Below are 20940 nucleotides of genomic sequence, written 5' to 3' on the forward strand. Positions count from 1 at the left end.
GGTGGCGCTACAACAGGCCAAGTCGCGTCACACACACACACACACACACACACACACACACACAAATAAACATGTTTATATTACTCCTAAACATTTTGCCAAACATCACACACAATCCTATCCTCCTGGTGGAGACCTGTGCCCAGAAGGGCACTTTTTCTAGTTGAGTTTGTAACTGTGCAGTATCACATCTAAGATGCAAGTGTTGGTATATGGAAAACAACATAAATCACAATCCTAATTTCCTGAACTAAAGCTTAAAGGGCAGTTTCATGGTCTGTAATAATGTGATACGAAATAGAATACGTGTCTTGTTACCTGGATAGTTACTACCTCTTGGTAGAGTGATTTGAAGTCCTATTTTATAATTAAAATTGGGCTTTGGGGCTATTTGGAATCGCGATACTTGCTTAAAAAAAATGCCGTTCTACAAGCTCACAAAAAGTGACATTGAGGTAATGACATGCTCAAAATAGGGATGCCAGGGTTTCTCAAATAATTAAATGTCAAGGACCCCCGAATTGATATATAATATCAATTTGGGGGTTATTGACATGAAAATGTTTGAAAACCATTGCAGGAGACTATCTGGGTCTGAAATGTAAATGATTATTATTTCCAGCTGCGCCTGTGGCAGGTAGATGAACATTTCCACCTACCACTCAGAATGTTTGCCTGCCACTCTAACCAATGTGGAAACATAATTGTCTCCACCAGGCCGAAGGCATGGGGAGAGAGTATGTTTTGCACTCCGTCCGTCCGTCCGTGTGTCCGTCCGTCCGTCTGTGAACAGCTAATCTCCGACACCGTTAACCCAGTCGATGCCAAATTTTGCACACACACTCCCTGGATGCCAACGATGAACCTCTGCCCCAAAACTTCCAGAATGGCCTGTTATAGCGCCACCAGGAGGCCGCTTTGTGCAAAACAAGTTTTTGGACAGTACGCCTACAGATTTTGTCCAAACATCACGCAAATTGGTACAGTCTCTCTAGAGCCATTCAACGAAACGGGTCTTTCAGATTTCTCAGACTCCATCCTGATTGGCTAAGATTGGCTTCCAAAGTTCGCAGGAGTGCTCAGTTTCAAACAAAATGCTGCAAATCATGAACACATCGTGTGATTTCCGTGAAATTGCGCATGCACATTCCCACTAGGCCGAGGAAGAAATGCCACGTGAACATTTTCAACTCAGCCTCATGGTGGCGCTATAACTGGCCGAAAAGTGTTTTTTACCTCCAACTGCATGGATTTGTAGATAACTTTGTATGCCAACTCCCTAGAGGCCAAGGAAAAACCTTTGCCACACACACACACACACACACACACACACACACACACACACACACACACACACACACACACACACACACACACACGATTATATTACTCCTAAACATTTTGCCAAACATCACACACACTCCTATTCTCCTGGTGGAGACCTGTGCCCAGAAGGGCACTTTTTCTAGTTTTATGTCATTTGAATTCATAAACCATTCATCACATTGTTATTGTGATTTACTGTTATCGGAGGGTTGTGTAAAAAAGTTAGTGTGGTAGCTGAATATAGAAAGTAATGTCTCTGTAAGTAACGCGGTATAACATCATTTGTAATTTAATTTAAATTTATAGTATGGTATAACTATACGAATGGGTGTATATAACATGGTATAAGAATAATGGATGTAACGATAACAAAAACTCATAATCCGTGAATCCCTAAATGCCCTGATTCATAATTTGTTGTGTACGGTGTGTCGCACATAAGCCGATCTACAAGCTGTTTTTGGTGCACGACACAGACGTACAACTGAGTATAAGTCAGGCTTAATATAGCTCTGCTCATGAAGTCCACTCATCTGTCACTGATCTTTAAAACATCTGCTAAGGTTTCTTACAGGAGGGATGTTATGAAGATCAGCGTAAAATCTGTAAACATCTGAACATATGATCACTGTGAACACGATCATAGGATTCCTCCGATGCTGTTCAAGGAAATATTTGACTTTTCTCGACAAAATGTCCCTCGTGGGATTAATAAAGGTCTATTTATCTATCTCACTATCTATCGGGGGAAAAAACAGTAACATTTTCGGCCCGATTACCTAAGCCCACGATAATATTGAGAATTTTTTCTTGCCGTGAATTGACAATATATGACCTCCCTAGAATACATTAATGAATGGGAGTCTATGGTATGGTATAACAGAGTATAGAGTCTGTATAGCATGCCATGGTATAAAACCCAGTGTGGGAGAGCGAGCAGTTAGCTGTTTGAAGTGTGATAAGGGGCTACACAGGAACAGAGCGGGCTGACACAAAAACATTTCCAGCTGCACTTTCTCATTCCTTACCTCCTCCATATCTACTGATAGACCATACATGAACACATGGAGGGGAAGGGTGGCTGCCAGGGGTGATAGCAGGCAGAAGGGAGAGAGAGGGAAAGATGCTGGGGAGGGGAGGGGAGGGGAGGGGAGGGGAGGAGAGGGTCAGGCTGATGGGAATTTAGGATGCAGCGCTCCGTTTTCTTTTCCGTGTCTCACCCAAGGACATGTCTTGCGTTAACGCTGGTGGGATCTTGGGACCCCCTTGAGGGGCTTCCAGGGGGTCCCCAGCTAAATGAGGAACAATGTAACTGGTTAAAATGTATTTGTAATCATTTCTACATTGTATTTAACTCATTTTGTCAAATTTCATTCAGGTGTGTAATTTATTTATTTCTAATATTTTCGATGACCCAAAATAAATGTGCGACCCCAACCCCAACTTTGGGAACCCCTGTCTTATGGGTTCCTTGGCATAAAATATTTTCAAATGGGACGTCCGTCCCAAGTTGAGGGCCCTTGAAAAATATATGAAAATGTTTGAGAACCACTATTCTATGAGAATATTTGTTAATGCCTTCTGTGTCTTGAGCGTGCTTTCCAGTATTTGGGATTAATCATGCAACAATGTTTGGAATGGGAAACTGGAGTGTTCCACTTTAGGTAGGCAAATAGTTTAGTTAGGCTATTCTTTGGCAATGTAGGAGACGCATATAAACCGAAAGAGAGTCGCAATGTGAGCCTGAGAGCAATTGACCCCACATCCCTGTGCATATAGAGCAGAACAGAAAGGAGGGGACTGAGACCCAGAGAGAGCAACATGAGAGAAAGATTTGGACTTTGCTCCTGTTAGTTTCGTGTGTGTGTGTGTGTGTGTGTGTGTGTGTGTGTGTGTGTGTGTGTGTGTGTGTGTGTGTGTGTGTGTGTGTGTGTGTGTGTGTGTGTGTGTGTGTGTGTGTGTGTGTGTGTGTGTGTGTGTGTGTGTGTGTGTGTGTGTGTCCGCGCACTTACATTATGAGCTGTCTGGAATTCTCCCTCCGCCTGTGATTGGTGGGTTTGTCTCAGCTGAAATCGGCCTGACTATTTGTCTTTCTGCAGTGACTCTGTTTTGGATTGTTCAGGGTCTCGAGGCAGGGAGGGGGGATTCATTACATGGAACTGGCTTCGAACACAACAGACCGCACAAAACACGCCCATCTTAAATCTGTCTGGCGAACTGCGTGACATTTTTATCTCCTGGTTTCACCAGGAGATTGCTATGTCATACAGTGTGAGCTCATAATGTTTGCACGTATTGTGGTGTGTGTCAGCCTCTCCCAATTCTGCATCTATGGGTTGATTTGCAGGTATGTTTAATTCGTATTACGTGTCGTGTGCCAAAAATAGTCAATCTACGAGCTCACAACGGGTCGCATTCGCGGGCTGTTGTGAGCGAATCATTGCAAAGCGTTGGTCTGAACCAGGCTTCGGAGCCACACTGCTGGCATGAGATGCGTGATCCATCAAAGCGTAAAAGACGCAATGGAAGAATATGTCTCACTCTTCTCCTCGTCTCGCTTCTCCTTTCTCCTCTGTCGCTCATTACTCCGATCACTCCACTTTTAGTGACGACGTCCCTAGTGACGCCTCATTACTAAACACACACACACACACACACACACACACACACACACACACACACACACACACACACACACACACACACACAGTTCAGTGAGATAATTCACATGACTGTTTAATGTGGTGTGGACAGATGCAAGGACTCACTCACTCACTCATTTATTGTGTGACTGTGTGACTGTGTGTGTGACTGTGTGTGTGCGCGTATTTTGAATGAAGGTGATCTCTGGTCTTGTGATGCTGTTGTTGCTGGGTTGAGATGGAGTCATCTATCAAACAAACTTTAGCAAAAGAACTAAGGCCAATGGCCACCTTGTCAAGACTTCTGAGGAGCAACCTCACGTTCTATCAGCGTCAGAAATCCAAATGACACACGTGTGTTTGTGTGGGTGAGTTTGCGACTTTGCGCACACGCTTGTGTGCATGCTGCTTTTGCATGCTGAATGCTGATATGTAGTGGCAGAATTATAGTTAGCACTGACCTGTGTGTGTGTGTGTGTGTGTGTGTGTGTGTGTGTCTTGGAGGCACAGGGAGGAGTAGTTTGTGAATGTGGCAGGTAGTTAATTGTGTGTGTGTGTGCGTGTGTGCGTGCGTGCGTGCATACTGACCATGGGGGCTGACAGGCAGTTCTTAATTAGTTGCCACGGCTACCAGTGATGCGTCCTGACAGTAACCGTGGCGATGACAGAATCACCTGCCTCGGAGCAGAGAAACATGCTGCGAGAGATGCAGGCTCCCTCACTGTGTGTGTGTGTGTGCGTGCGTGTGCGTGTGTGCGCGCTGCTGTGAAACCGTGGCATCGGTGTGTGTATGCATGGCTGTTAGTTTTTGGGATGTACACTAAGAGAGAAGGTCAGACTTAAGAAAATGTCACTTCGTCCCTAACTCTGGTACTTAGTCGGATGATATGGAGAGTGGAGACATCATGTTAACGAGTGTGGTACTCAGTTTATGCGTCTGTTATGTTTAAAATGATTAAATCGGTTACTTGACATTTACTTAGCCATCAGTCAGTCAGCGAGTTTGGATGCGGTGAGTCACAGACAGACAGACAGACAGACAGACAGACAGACATTTTGGTAAATCTAGTATCTCCAGAGAGATCAACACAGTGGTGTCGTCATTAAACTAGTTGTATGATGACATGTCATGTTGGCCCCTATGAATTTCACATTGCAGTTCAGTAATGCCATGTTAATAGAGATAAGATGACATTAGGATACCCCCGCCCTGTCCCAAACATTGAAAAAGAGGTCTTACATTGGCCGAGATAACAAACAGTGCAGCCTGATAAGCTGAGAGACAGAGAAAGCAATTTATGTAAACGTATGTTTTCTCATGCCAATAATGCCCTTTGAATTGAATTGACAGAGAGAGACACACACACACAGAGAGAGAGAGAGATGGAAAGATGCAGAGAGGAGGAGAGATGAGAGTTTGACTCAGACACAGAGACCCTCCTTGTCTCTCTGTGTGTGTGTGTGTGTGTGTGTGTGTGTGTGTGTGTGTGTGTGTGTGTGTGTGTGTGTGTGTGTGTGTGTGTGTGTGTGTGTGTGTGTGTGTGTGTGTGTGTGTGTGTGTGTGTGTGTGTGTGTGTGTGTGTGTGTGTGTGTGTGTGTGTGTCCGCTTTGCCGATTTGACACTAGAGAACTCGGTGATGAATGTTAATTGGCCAGCATTTAACCTCTCACCTCAACACACACTGACAAACAAAATACTCAGATGTGCAAATATTGGGGATGTATTATACTCACGCACGCACATACACGTAGGTACGTACAAATGCATGGACTTGCAAGGAACGCATTCTTGCACTCAACTCACACACACACACACACACACACACACACACACACACACACACACACAGTCTTAGTAAAGTGGACAAGGGATGGAGTGGCTATTGTAGTATTCATGAGTGTGTGCGACTGTGTGTGTGAATGACTGAGCGTGGGTGGGCAGATGTGCCTGCATAATGCCTGTGTGTGTGTGTGTGTGTGTGTGCCTGCATAATGCCTGTGTGTTGACAGTCTGAGCTTAGTAGGGGTCAAAATAGACACAAGCTGTCTGTGATTTCCTGGAAGACTTCAATTTAGTAGAGAAACTGGTTCTTTTGGCTTGTTAATTTAAAAATTATTTTCCTCACAATTTGCATTGTATGAACAATTCATGGCGTTATAAATAATGGGAAATCTATGAAATGTCCCGAATCAGCTGTAGGCTCTATTCCAAACCTAAAGCCTTCCCTTTGATGAACTATACCGGGAGTTCTTTAGTCACGTCTATTTGTTTATGTGGGTATTTTCACTCTCTTCACCTCTCCAGAGTGACTCAGAGTGATCAGTCAGCAGTTTTTATGCATACTGTAACTGTATGTGCAACACTCATACTAGTGAGTAATACTCAGTTTAGTGAAAGTGGGGCAATTCTAGTGTACTTTTGCTTGATTTATACTTTGAAAATATCCGCTCTTCAAGCTTACAACAGGTCACACAGCTCAAAGCCCAGTCATTATCAAGAAGGTCAAGAGGGATTTATTCCTCACTTTACTCATACAGTGCCAGTAGCGAAATGTTGGTGGGACATATTCTGCAGAATCACAACTATACAACACAATATAACAAGATCTTAATAATGGAAAAGTGCAGGTAGAACGGCATCCAGGTAAGAAAGTATATTTATCACTTAGTTGCGGTGTCAAATCTGCAAGATGCAGAAGGCATACATCTATACGTATACATCAAGTTCACTTGTCTATTTCACTTCAGATGCTCAGGATTCTTATGCTTATGATTCTTATGGCGATGGATAAATTAAGCATAATCATTGTGAGTACAGGAGCAAGTCTCATTTGTTTTCCTGTTGTGCTGATCTCAAAGTATCGTAGATCATAAGGTAGCACGTCGTCACATGATAAAACATGTGGGTTAAATGAACGAGGGCTGCATCTGTCTACAGCTCACAGGAAATCACACAGAATTCCCCCCAAAAGTTCTCTTTCAACATGACATGAAAGCCCATAGTGTTTCCTTATGTACATTGTAAACACACTCAGTTCATTTAGGGGGATTTGCGTGTTGTGGGCTAGGCTAGTCATTAAGCAAATGAAAGCCTAAGTTGGCTGGCACACTGTGGTAAATATCTCCAGGTATAATTATTACGTAAATTAGATTACACACAGATTGAGCTCGACGCTGTATTGTGCCAAAATGAAGGGGAAATGGTATTAGAAAATATCTTATTTGATTTTGCTGCAGATGAATAATTGGATCTATCTATCTATCTATCTATCTATCTATCTATCTATCTATCTATCTATCTATCTATCTATCTATCTATCTATCTATCTATCTATCTATCTATATAATACGTATATTGTTTTAGGTTAAAAAAGTGTCTTTTTTTCTTATTTTATAATACCTCTCAAATATGTTAATTAATGAATCTATCAATCAGTCCGTCAGCGGTCATCCAGCCACATCCACAGCTCATGACAAGCCTGATTAAATCCACTAAGGGGCCAGTCTGTTCACCATGATTATTGTTTTCACATTTCAAAGCTTAAAGCCCTATGTCTTACAGCCATGAATGTGCTTGGGTTTATGAAACATACAACATTCTCTCCAGAGAGGAATGTACTGTATCATTTGAGAATTTAGATTTTTTTCCACTCATCCTGTTCAACTGTTTACCAGGACAATTCAGGAACGCTTTATGCTGCTAGTGTAGGTGGAACCGTGTGTCTGTGTGTGCGTGTGTATGTGCAAGAGAGAGAGAGAGTGTCTCTGTCCATCTGGTGCGACCCCCTGTTAAACTCCTCCAGCACTAATGCACATACGGAGGCATCCGCACATGCACTCACTTTCTCTCACTCACACACACAACATGCGCGTGCGTACATAGATGCATATGAGGGAACAGCTGACGGCAAATGACCCCCATCTCCACCCCCACCGCCATCTCTACCCCATCCCTCCTCCTCTCCTCCCCCAAGGCCTCAGGACTGATCCAGGTGTCCAGTTTCTTTCAGTTTTTCTCCTTTTTTCTCCTCCTCTCCTGTTGGTTTTTGTCTGTTATGTTCTCTTTTAGTTTATTTGAAAAGTGGCGAAATCGAGGATATAACACAATAAAGTCCAGTGCTTATTGTCTCCACCAGGCCGAAGGCATGGGGAGAGAGTATGTTTTGCACTCCGTCCGTGTGTGTGTCCGTCCGTGTGTGTGTCCGTCCGTCCGTCCGTCCTTCCGTCCGTCTGTTACCAGCTAATCTCCGGCACCGTTAACCTGGTCGATGCCAAACTTTGCACACACACTCCCTGGATGCCAACGATGAACCTCTGCCCCGCATCTTCCAGAACGGCCTGTTATAGCGCCACCAGGAGGCCGACTGTTGTAAAACACATTTTTTTATATTACTCCTCCAGATTCTGTCCAAAAATCTCACAAATCGTTACACAGTATCTCTATGGTCATGTGCTCAAGTCGGATCTGTCCGATATTTCATATTCCATCCTAATTGGCTATAATTGGCTTTCACAGTTTGCAAGATTGCCCCGTTTTGAACAAAAGCCTCAAATCATGAACGCAGCATGCAATTTACGTGAAATCTTTCACACATTTTATTACTAGGCTGAGGAATATATCCCACCCTTTTCACATTGGCCTGCCCTGTTATAGCGCCACCAACAGGTTGATTTTTGCAAAACACATTTTTGGAACAAAATGCCTCAAGTCATCCAATTGCCATCAAAGGCAAACTACTCCTAAACATTTTGCCAAACATCTCACACAGTCCTATCCTCCTGGTGGAGACCTGTGCCCAGAAGGGCACTTTTTCTAGTTTTATATGCAATATACTATTGCTAGTTTGACCACTTCAAATGCTCTTGTGGAAGTAGTAAATGTTAGTAGGCTACTAGAGGTATACTTTATAGTACTGAAAAAGAAAAAAACTCACGCACAGTCTTTAAATGCAGTTAAAGGCTTTAATGGGAAATCGCAACATTTCAGTATACGAAAATCATGTTAAATAAACAACAAGAGTTAGGGCACAATGCAAGATAAAAAATAAAACATGTCAAGTTGGAGCTTTACGTACAACTGTTCCTGTAAAAGAAAATGGGAACAATTTGCGAATGTTTCAAGGTAAAATACAGCCAAAAAAGATTATAAGAACCAGCACAAGAAAAAATTCTGAAAATGTCCATAGTTTTTCCACTGTACAAAAATATATAATTTGAACCACATGTGCTACACATTTGTAGTTGTAGTCTTAGTGACTACTTACTGCAATAGTAATAAAAAGTTCGATATAGATTTTCGATAAGTAGTCTGCTCCGGAAGTCATCAAGGGGCAGCCAGGTGGGTGGTAGAAGTTATAGCAACATACTCTCTTGGCAGCTTGATTGACAGTGAAATAAATCGTAATTCCCACATATAGATAGGCCTACTTTGAAAATGCCTGCCAAAACTGCTCTGCCTCTGAAAGAATGTTGGTAAGATCTATATGACCCTTTCTTATAATGTGGCTGCAGGTTTGGCAATCTCAGTGTCAAGGGAAAAACTGCACTTTCCAAAAGAGTGAAAGTCCAAACTAAAACCTTATAGGGATAATGCAGACCGCTGGGATTTTTCTTCGCAATGCTGTAAATGCGTAATTCTATGTTGTGTTCTGAAAATAGCAGATCTACAAGCTCAAAGTCGTCGTACAGCTTCCTAAGTTCCTCCTCCACATCACAGCACCTCTGATGGTTGACACACACGGCCACTCTTGACCATGAGGAACATTCCCCCTGCTGCGGCCAGAGTGCCCAGAGTCAGTCCAACTGCACAGACCACATCCGCTGTAGAACTGGCCTTCACCACCTGCTCAGGTTCTGAATCTGCAGGGGGACAATAAATCATAACACCACCAGAGACACAACAAAACTATCAAAGATTTAGCTGGGGAACACCTGGAGCCCCTTCAATGACCCCTATGGTTTTCCTTTATCTACAATGTTGCTGTAACAGACCTTTTACCTAAAACTTCCACTTCCTTGTTTAATGTGGAATTTCCCCTGTGCCATTATACGGTATCCAAAAGTATAATTTAATGTTAAATTGAACTATTCATTGTGTCTTAGAGTTTTGGGGTATAATGTACATGGTGCGTTAATGTTTTTTTTGTTTTTTTTTACCAGTGGTCCGGGTACCACCAGTGGTCCTTGAGGGGGTTCCAGGTGGTCCCCAACTAAATCATTGTATTTCTTCCAGTTCATGTATTTATGAGGTGACAGTACTTCATTAGAACCCTTGGTGTGGTTGTTATATGCAACGATGTCTTCCCTTTGTATTTAGGGTTTCTTCCTGGAGGCTGATCGAAACCTTGATAGCCAAACGTGCCAATGAATAAAACAGTGATAGTGACATCACAATATCATCCCCTCCCCTAACCCCTCCCCCTTTATCATACAACAACATCTGCATGTGTGGCTTCAGTTCAGGTGGATCACCACCCACCCACCCACCAGGCAAACCACTTAATGAACTGGTGGGCATGTCCACATAAAAACGACGTTTTAACAAATACTGTACACTTCTTCCTCCTTATATAATAAATAATAATACCTGATGCTCATATTTTGGGGTGGAAAATCACAGTAGGGCCTACTCCATCATTAAACATGCAACCAAGTGTAAAATGAAACAATATTACACGAGAGGCTGTGCTTTTCCGTGATTATCAGAACGATAGCGTTGCTGCAGGAACGAGGCTAGTAGCCGAGTTACGTAAGCAGCGCTAAAACGTTTGACAAAACGTATGACTATAAAACAAAATTTTAGTCAAAAGACTACTAAACAAGAATGACTCACGTCATAACTACCAGGTGCAGCAAAGAGACTATGGGTTTTATCTCCCATTGGCTTAGAGGCGCTAGAGGCAGTCAATCATGAAAAGGTGTCCACTAGGTCCTCACTAGTCTCAACATTGACAGTAGACAGGTGGCACGCAAGTCCCCAGTAAGGCTATCCAACGTTGAAACGTTACCTACATGCCGAAAAACGTTCAGTGACATCATGTGCTTAACGTGCATCATCCTGTACCTCAAATTTGAGGTCCGGGCTTAACTTCCGCTCACTCGAGCCATTGAGTTATAATTGTACCTCCGGCAGTCTTCCGGGTGCTTCAAAACGCCACTGAGCAACTTCCATCTAAATGAATAGTGGGGGGGCGGAGCTAATGCTCCGGTTCGGTCTCTATCCTTTTATTACTCTATGGTGGCACCTGGCTAAAAAACTAAATCAAAATGTGCTATGGCGGTATACTGACCCCAGAACCTGACAGTGGGCTGGTCCAGGGCAGGGTGCATCACACTGCAGCTGTACTCGTCTCCCTCGTGGGGAATGAAGTCCAGTGAGGAGAACTGGTGGAAGGTTCCGTCCTCATTAGGGTAGAAGCGGCTCAGAGACGCTCCGCTCACCACCTCACCGTTCCTGCTCCAGCTGACCTGCAGTGGTGGAGGACAAGTGCGTTTACTTGATCATTTGTATTTTTGTACCTCAGTACTTTGGTCAGACGTACTAACAGAACGCCAGGCAATAGTCCGACCCCCTACCCCAAAACTCAAACCCTAAACATAACCTCAACAGTCACCAGAAGCCACAGGTTAGTTTTAACCTGCCACGGCTTAGATTTTATCTGCCACGCATGTCGGAAGCCATAGGTTCGTTTTAACCTGCCACACATGCTGGAAGCCACGGGTTTGTTTTAACCTGCCACACATGTCGGGAGCCATGGGTGAGTTTTATCCTGCCATATGGGTTCGTTTTAACCTGCCACGCATGTCGGCAGCCACGGGTGAGTTTTAACCTGCCACGCATGTCACAGGAGCCACGGGTAGCCAGACAATATCACCCTGGGAAATTTACATTGCAAAAGCAGATAAGTCTGGCTACGCGAGGCTATAGTAGGCTACTACACTAAAGGACAGATATTGCGCTTTTGACTCAGCTGTGTAAGGAGTGTTGATTTTAGATTTTAGTTTTAGCCAGTCTTCTGAATAGTTTGCATTTAGTTTTAGTCACATTTTAGTCACCTGTCATCATAGTTTAGTTTCCATTTAGTTTATGTCAGTGAAAAAAGGTAGTCGACGAACATTCGTCATAGTATTAGTCGACGAAATCAACACTGGTAAGAAGTGAGAAAAGTACAATATTATGAATTAACCTAATAAATTTTAGTTCTATTTCAAATAGAGCTATTTTCACTAAAAACTGCAGTGAGCTTCAAGATTTTTCAAAAATGTAAAAAATAGCAGATGTGCCACGCTGCAAGCTTGTGCATCTGCTGATTTTTAGAAGGTCACAGTTCCGCCCGCTTTCAGAATGATGAGGGCACCAGAAGAGAATTTCCCATTCATTTTTCCATAGACGTTTCAAGCCTCGTTTCCATTGTGGTCCTCTCTTGCACATAACAAGTACATGTCACAAAACATAAGTAATTTACAATGTACAATAAATAAACAATATTACGACGGCAGACAAAACAGAAGTCTTTGCTGTTCTGTTTTTAAGTGGTGCAACCACTTCCTTAAGTGACTATGTGTGTGTGGGTGGGTGGCTGGCTGGGTGGGTGGCTGGCTGGGTGCGTCTGAGCACGAAAACAGCATGGTTGTTTTTCACCACCTGTGAGTAACCTAACACACACACAGACACACGCACATATTAACTGTATATATGGTGATTTCGAGTGTGCCAGTATAGTACAGTGACAGTACAGTACAGTAGAGGGTACAGTAGAAGGACCCCCACACGGTAACTCTGTCATTTCTCAACCTTTTCGGACGCGGGGCGGCTCGCCGGAATCGGGCCGGCACCCTGGATGCGTTCCTGTGGGTCTGGAACTCCCCCCCCCCCCCCCCACACACACACAGAGTTGCACCACTTACTTCACACGGGTGTGATTTTTCTACTTTGTCACAACTAGAAGTACCTACTGACGTGCTAAACCCATGTGTGCTGTAGGCTCTGACTCTCAAACACTAGCCTGAACTCAACTGATGTGACCAAAAAGCACCAGCAGAGAAGAGGACCCCATCAGAGAGAACAGTCAAAATGTTAATGTTGAGATTGTGTTACAAATGTGAACACTGAGGATTTGACTGTGCTAGCCTGAACTGAACGGACTAAAGGAAGATACAGCATAGAAGAGAAGGAAGGAAGGAGGGAGGAAATAAGGGAAGGAATGAATTAGAGACAGGAAAGAAACAGTTGGAGACAGGAAATAATGAAAGAGAGGAAGGAAAGGAAGAGGTGAGGAAAGGAAACAAAGGAAGGAAGGACAGGGGAGGAAAAGGCGGTGATGGAAGCAGACATTTTGAAAGGAATGAAAGAAAGAGAAAACGGCAGAGAAATGAAAGGCACAGAGAAATTGATGGCATAAATTAAAAAGAGAAAGAAGATGTAAAGAGAGAGAGGGATAGAGAGACCATGACGTTTTGTGCAGGAATGCAGTTTTAGCTTCCATAAAGCTAGAAGCTCTCAATACCGCTTATTAAGCAGGGACTGTGTGTGTGTGTGTGTGTGTGTGTGTGTGTGTGTGTGTGTGTGTGTGTGTGTGTGTGTGTGTGTGTGTGTGTGTGTGTGTGTGTGTGTGTGTGTGTGTGTGTGTGTGTGTGTGTGTGTGTGTGTGTGTGTGTGTGTGTGTGTGACAGGGTGATATATTGAAACACACCTCCGCGGAGCAGCTGTAATGATGAGGCAGGGAGTAGAGAGTAAGAGGTGTCGTCTACCTCCGACAGAGACACGCACATACTGTATGTGTGCATGCACGCACGCAACGTATGCACGTAGACACACACGCGCTAAGACACACAGGACCGAGGCGACTCCTTTTATTGTATTTTTCTGAGGCCAGCTTGTGTCGGATCAGAGGGAGACAGACTGGGGGGGGAGGGGGTTGAGAGATGAATTTGTTGTGACTGCTCTGCTGGACTCAGCTTTCCAACACCACGTTCTGTTCTGTTAAGTTCACTTTTTTTCTCTTCTCTTCTTCAGTGTGAGCTCCGGGGTCAACCATGCATACTTATTACACATTTATTTCCAGCCAATAAACAGAGTAGTGGAGGGAAAGAGGGAAAATGAGAGAGGGATAGACGCGGCGAAGGAGAGAGAGGAGTGGTAGAGTCAGAAAGAAGAGTGGAGGAAGATTAACTTATTTTGACCTGAGATCAGATTCTAAAATGTCTTCTACATCCTGACAGTTTTCTGAAAAAGCTATGTTTCTATGTCTTCGTTCTTCGATTTTTCAAAAATAGCAGACCTACAAGCTCGTAGCGCGCCACTCGGTGGCGCGCTATGAGCTTGTAGATCTGCTATTTTTCAATAGCTAAAGCATAACATAATGCTAACACCAAAAGGGGTTCCCGCTCAAAATGGGTTAAAAAGGAGCAGGGGGGGGGGGGGGGTGATGCAAGGAAAGCGTAAATGCAGACAAAGAGAGGCAGAGAGAAAGTGAGCAGACAGTGAGAATGGAGAAAGAAAGGCAGATTGAATAGATGAGTGTGATTTATCTATAATGAAATCAGCCCGTGAGTGCGTACGGAGGAATGTGCACCATTCAGGCCACAGACGGACTTGGGTAGTTTAATATTCCAAAGATCAGCAGGCGTACATGCATGCAGGCGGCTGCAGTTTGGTGCCTGTAGCTACAGCATCATCATCATCATAATCATCCTTTTTTTCTGTTTTAGGACGTAATCTTTTCTTTGCCATTTTACCCACCTCTGTTGACAGCCGAGATTAGCTGTTTAGATGAAAGCCACAAATGGCTTGCGAAACTCCCACAACAAAACAGCTTTTTATTCTTGGTAGATTTGTTTTTAGCAGTGAGCTAAAAATATTTTCTTTGGATGGGAACGTGAGGAGCCAGCTGGCGTGTTTTCCTGCGGTGTAACTAAACAGTGGGATCTGGGATCTCCTCTCCTTGTTTGAAATTGGCCACGTTTCTTGGAGGCTTAGGGCTCTTTTTTAAAAGCCCAGCCTTTCTGTCTCATTCATCATAAATTGTCATGTCCAATAAATAGTCATGTCCAATGAACCTCCTTTTTGAGCACAACGATCACTGTTGGTCTCCCACTCCCAACAAATGGAGTTGGAACAACATGTCAATTTTCCATCCATCCATCCATCCATCCATCCATCCATCTCACCTTCCTTCATCCCCACATCCGTCCATCCGATCACAGCTCATCTCTCTCTATCTCTGCTTTCTCTCATCCCTTCCCATTCACTCTTCCCACTCATTACCTTCGCAGTTCTTGCATATGTAAATAAACATCTCACATCTAAATTATATATAGTTTGAAGGCGTGGTGTGGTGAATATGCCCTGAATGTTGTAACTCTTCTGACCTTCAAGTTTTACCATCGTCTTCCAACAGTCCTCTTTTGTTCAGCTGGAATGAAGGATATTTTGGTTCATGCACTTTTGTTGCATTGTCTGCATCAACAGCCGAGGCCATTATAGTCAGGCAAAAACATGGGGATATTCTAATAATACATTCAGTTACATAATACATTGTTTTATTATAATGTATTGTAATGCAATATCCGTAAAAGCCTTTAACCAGAATCTCCACAAACTAACGAATTGTTGCAAAGAATATGACCATGACGCGGACTGGTGTCAACATAAAATCGGTATTACTTAAATACAAACAATTACAAACTACCATAAACTGCCATAATCTGTGCATTACTGTTCACAGTACGCAGGAGGTTGTGTGTGTGCTTGCATTTTAGTCGGTCAGCAGTGGAAGGTGGATGGCTTTTTATTTGTTTTGCATCTGTACATGAATACTATAGCAAAAGGATTCCAGTATGTGTTGTGTACTCACATGTGTGTGTGTGTGTGTGTGCATCCTCTCTCTTTTGTTTTTTAAGTGGTGCAACCACTTAGCTTTGTGTGTCTCTGGCTGCCTGGCTGGGTCTGTCCGAGCACGAAATGGCATTTGGTTGGTATCACTGTTGTGCAGCCTAACACACACTAACAGTACAGTGACAGTACAGTAGAGGGACCCCCTGGGGACCCCCACACGGTAACTCTGTCATTTCTCAACCATTTCGGACGCGGGGTGGCTCGCCGGAACAGGCCCTGCCCCCTGGGCGCGTTCCTGGGGGTCTGGATGTCCCACACAGTAACTCTGTAATTTCTCGCCTGGGCCATGGCTCAATGGTCCAGGCACCTTGGCTGGTAATCCAGTCTGGCAGTGTGCCGCGGGTTCGACTCCCGATCCCGACGGCCTTTACTGCATGTCTTCCCCCCATCTCTCTCCCCATTTCCTGTCAGCCTACTGTCTGTCCCTCCATAAGAAAATATAAAACAAAACATACTCTCTCCCCATGCCTTCGGCCTGGTGGAGACAATAAAGGTGAAAGCCACAAAAAAACCTTCTCGACTGTTTCGGACGCGGGGCGACTCGCCGAAACCGGGCCGGCACCCTGAGTGAGTTCCTGTGGGTCTGGAAGTTCCGGGGACCCCCCGGGGACCCCCACACAGAGTTGCACCACTTACTTCACACAGGTGTGATTTTTCAGTCAGTCCAGGCACACGCGCGCCTGTGGCTAGAGTTTTAGTCCAAGGAAGGTGCTTTTTTACTCTTCAAGTTGTTTGTTGGAGTGGACACACACCCTGGCATCACACAACACGTGCGCACGCACGCACGCACGCACGCACGCACACACGCACGCACGCACGCACGCACGCACGCACGCCACGCACGCACGCACGCACGCACGCACGCCACGCACACACACACACACACACAAACACACACATTTGTGTATACACTTGCATAGATTCAGTCCAATGCAATTGAATGCAATACTCTGGGCAATGCACTGTATGTGTGCACCAGCACTCACGCGCGCACACTGCGCGAGTACACACACACGCGCGCGCACTGCGCGAGTACACACACACACACACACGATTCCTGGTCCTATCTCTCCCTATTGAAGCAGGAGCCATCGTTAGAGGTGTCGTCCAAAGGCAGCAGCCAAATCTGCCCAGCTCAGCTGCTACAAACACTGTACCTTCCAATTTTTCTCTGTGTGTGTGACTGTGTGCGCGCGCGTGTGTGCTTTGTGTTAAACCCTCCCAGGACTTCACAGTACATCATAGCAGTGTAACTTTTTTTAGGAGCAGGATCAGAGATTTTGGCTGTACAAACATTAACAAATCAAAGGACGGAGCCATGCAGCGATGTGCTGTGATAAGTGCACGGCACGTTCACAAGGTTGTCTCTTGTTGCACAATTGTGCAGCCATATGAGAGAATGACCATCCGTCTCCGGGGGGGGAGGGGGCGGTGAGGCTTGGACTGCACGGCCAAAAATGATCCCGACTGTGGGCACATACCTGCTGGCTTGATTTGGAACGGAAACACCGAAATCCCAGTTTCCTAGTGGGAACTAGCTAGCTGCCTGCACTACTAGATAGAATTGTTTTCATTTGTTTATTTGCATAAAATTAAGACCCTAGAAGGATTAGCTCGTCGTCATTTGATATTTCTTCACTTGCTGTAGTTCTTTCATCTCTTCTCTGTCTCATTCTCTCTTCTGTCCCTGAGTGACTGTAACCCCCCCGTCCCCCCCACCGTCTTCTCGCCCTCTCTCTCTCTCTCTCTCTCTCTCTCTCTCTCTCTCTCTCTCTCTCTCTCTCTCTCTCTCTCTCTCTCTCTCTCTCTCTCTCTCTCTCTCCCCCTCTCTCTCTCCATATAGTCCCCTCTAGCCTGCGGGAGAGAGGGATGGAGTGGAGGACAGTGAAAGGAAAATGATCCCTCGCTCGCTCCCTCTTTCTCTCCCTCTATCGCTCTCTCTCAGCATCACAAAGCCCCATGTCCACTTTGATTACTTACATTAAAGTGAGCAAGAAAGACACTGCACACTGTGTGTGTGTGTGTGTGTGTGTGTGTGTGTGTGTGTGTGTGTGTGTGTGTGTGTGTGTGTGTGTGTGTGTGTGTGTGTGTGTGTGTGTGTGTGTGTGTGTGTGTGTGTGTGTGCGCGCACCATTGTTCATTCTCTGTGTCAACAACCAAACAGGGTGCTGATTGTTGTGTAACAACCAAATGTCAGCCCCCGTGTGACAGACCAGCGGGGAAGCACCAGCACTCTGTGCCTCACTGTGGTGAAAGGAAATGATGAACTGATGAGGAGGGTAGAGGCCGGGATGGAGCCAGGCGACTGGGAGGAGAGAGGGAGGGAGGGAGGGAGGCGTGGAGGGATGGAAGTATGGATGACTGCATGAATCACTGGCTATAGGGATGGATGGATGGATGAGGGTAGAACAAAAGCAAATGGGGCCAGACTGTACTTGTTTTCTATTATCGAGGTCCCAAACTGTTCACAGGGGGAACACACGTACACACACACACACACACACACACACACACACACACACACACACACACACACACACACACACACACACACACACACACACACACACACACATTTAATTACTTGGCACACCGTGTAGCCTACGTGCCATCAAGGCATGAGAGAAAAAGCCCGCCTGTGTCTGATAGAGGGGGACACAAGAGGTGGGGGGTTGGTTGGTGGCATAATTCTTGTGGGAACACACACACACACACACACACACACACACACACACACACACACACACACACACACACACACACACAAGAGCAGCTACTTTGTTCCAGCTTGTTAAAGAACTTATTTGATCATTTCCAGTATTCTGTCCTCCACGGCCACTTTACGCCCAAACATCACCGACCACTTTAAAGCAATCGTTGTCTGAAAAGCCACTCAAAGTAATATTGATTTGTAACACGAACATCATTTTATTGATGGTTAGTTAGTTAGAGGGCACAACAACAGTCTGAGTGAGTGACTAAACTCCTTTAGAATTCAGATGTTCCTGTCCTACTTTGTTAATAAATATACAGTACCTTGCTGGAACTTCAGCACCCAGCTGCAGAGGCACGTAACCTGGAGGTAACACAAGTTCAATAAGACAATGTACATTCAGGAAATGTATTAGATTTCTAAAGACAAGCAGAAAGACATTTTGAAAACATAAATGTGCCGGTTGCGAATCGTGACGCAATCGCCTATTTTTGCTATTTGACATACAGTACAACACGGTATAGTGAGTGTACAGGGCTGAAGTGGGTTCAGGTCCTTTGATAAATGATATCATGATAATGGTAAATGGTATATAGTGCCTTTATGCAAGGCACTTTACATAGATTGTGCATTACATTCACCCATTCACACACACATTCACACACGGATGGCCGTGGAAACCATGCAAGGCACCAACCAGCACATCGGGAGCAAAATGGGGTTCAGCATCTTGCTCAAGGACACTTCGACACTAACTCTGGGGGAGCCCGGGTTTGAACTGGCAACCTTGCGTTTACCATCCAGCCACTCTACCCTTGAGCCACCGCCGCCTCCCCACCGCCGCCTCCCCACCGCCGCCGCCCCGCCGCCTCCCCACCGCCGCCTCCCCACCGCCGCCTCCCCACCACCGCCGCCGCCTCCCCACCGCCGCCGCCCCGCCGCCTCCCCACCGCCGCCTCCCCACCGCCGCCTCCCCACCGCCGCCGCCGCCCCGCCGCCTCCCCACCGCCGCCTCCCCACCACCGCCGCCGCCCCGCCTCCGATGATGAATGCAATTCATTCTGCACTGGACCTTTTTGTGTTCTTCCTACCTGCATTGCGAGAAGGGTGAATTCTTGCTTATTTTTAGAGGGGAGGGAGGGAGGAAGGGTCCAGGGACTTTCTACAGCATTAGCGCCCCCCCATCCCCCCCCATCCCCCTGTCCCCCTCCATGCGAGCTACTCATTTTTGTTGTCCTTCAGTGACCATTTGAATTAATCAGCGCCACAGTTCACCTCCGGGTGTAAGGTCAATACAGTGGCGAATTCTTAGGATTGGGTCAGTGTGTCCACGCTTCATTGAGCCGACTCTACCCCTCCCCTCGCCAGCCCTCGTCCCGCTGTTAGTGACCCTCATATTCGTGTGTGTGTGTGTGTGTGTGTGTGTGGAGCACAATATAGGGTCTGAAGCCCTGGGGCAGTAGGCCATAGACACCCCCCCCCCCCCCCCCAACATTCAGAGCCTTGCAAATGGACATTTAAGGGTCAGTGAGATATGTCCTCATGCTGACATTTGCTTTCGCTTTGGGTATGTCTTATATAAACTCATCTAACTCCCTCAAGCTCCAATCCTTTAGTTTTTACTGCAGACTTGACCGGATGTTCAGATATCCTGGGAAAACCTATTCCTAAATCTCAGTATAGGTTACTCCCCGTTTACTCTTATTTTCACAGTTTTTTTCATGTTTTAGTTGTATTTTTCACCTCAGGTTTTGTCCTGTGTTTAACTGCAGTACTACCATGTCAACCCTTTTCAGACATTTTGATCTAAAACATATCTATATCTATATACAACTATATATATAGTTGTAAATCTCTGAATTCTGATTGACACAGACATGTATTGTTGACATCTAATTCTGCGATATCAGAGACTTTGTTTGACCACATTTAGCCACTGCAGAATGTGTTGAGGTAATTGTGTTGTTGGAATTTCTTGTTCCACCGCCGCCGTTTCAGTTGTACGCTAATATTACGTGTGATGTGCAACATGCCAGAAGAAAATCCATGGTTCATATTTCAAATATATATATTGTTGTTGCCTGATTCCTTGGTGTTCTCCCCTCCAAAAGCTAATATTTCGACGTGCACTGCTTTTTATCTTCCATTCTATTATTTGTAACCAGATTATTAATTTTTTTAACACAGATTTCAGAGTCTTGATTTTATTTTATTTATTAATACGTTGGCATCTGTGATTCTGTATTTGATATTTCATCGTATGACGGTGTCGCATAGACGATCTATTCTACAAGCTTGAGCTTGTGCAGTAGATCTGCTATTATCACTAATTTGAGAAGTTTTTGACTGCATAGTGACATGCC

General features: G+C 45.0%; 2 protein-coding genes across 5 annotated transcripts in view; one reads left to right on the forward strand and one right to left on the reverse strand.

Annotated features, from left to right (window-relative positions):
- The window catches only part of ptprk (protein tyrosine phosphatase receptor type K), a 149189-nt gene that overhangs the window by 17946 nt on the left and 110303 nt on the right, over nucleotides 1-20940 (forward strand). The window lies entirely within an intron of this gene.
- LOC306940507 (HLA class II histocompatibility antigen, DR alpha chain-like) lies at nucleotides 9320-19637 on the reverse strand (the record flags this gene model as incomplete). Its single annotated transcript, XM_079525605.1, has 4 exons — nucleotides 9320-9827; nucleotides 11258-11463; nucleotides 18901-18940; nucleotides 19391-19637. 4 exons carry the CDS (start codon nucleotides 19635-19637, stop codon nucleotides 9679-9681), a joined length of 642 nt encoding a protein of 213 aa, XP_079381731.1. The 3' UTR covers nucleotides 9320-9678.

This window comes from Electrona antarctica (genome assembly GCF_951216825.1).
Source record: "Electrona antarctica genome assembly, chromosome: 17".
Lineage (NCBI taxonomy): Eukaryota > Metazoa > Chordata > Actinopteri > Myctophiformes > Myctophidae > Electrona > Electrona antarctica.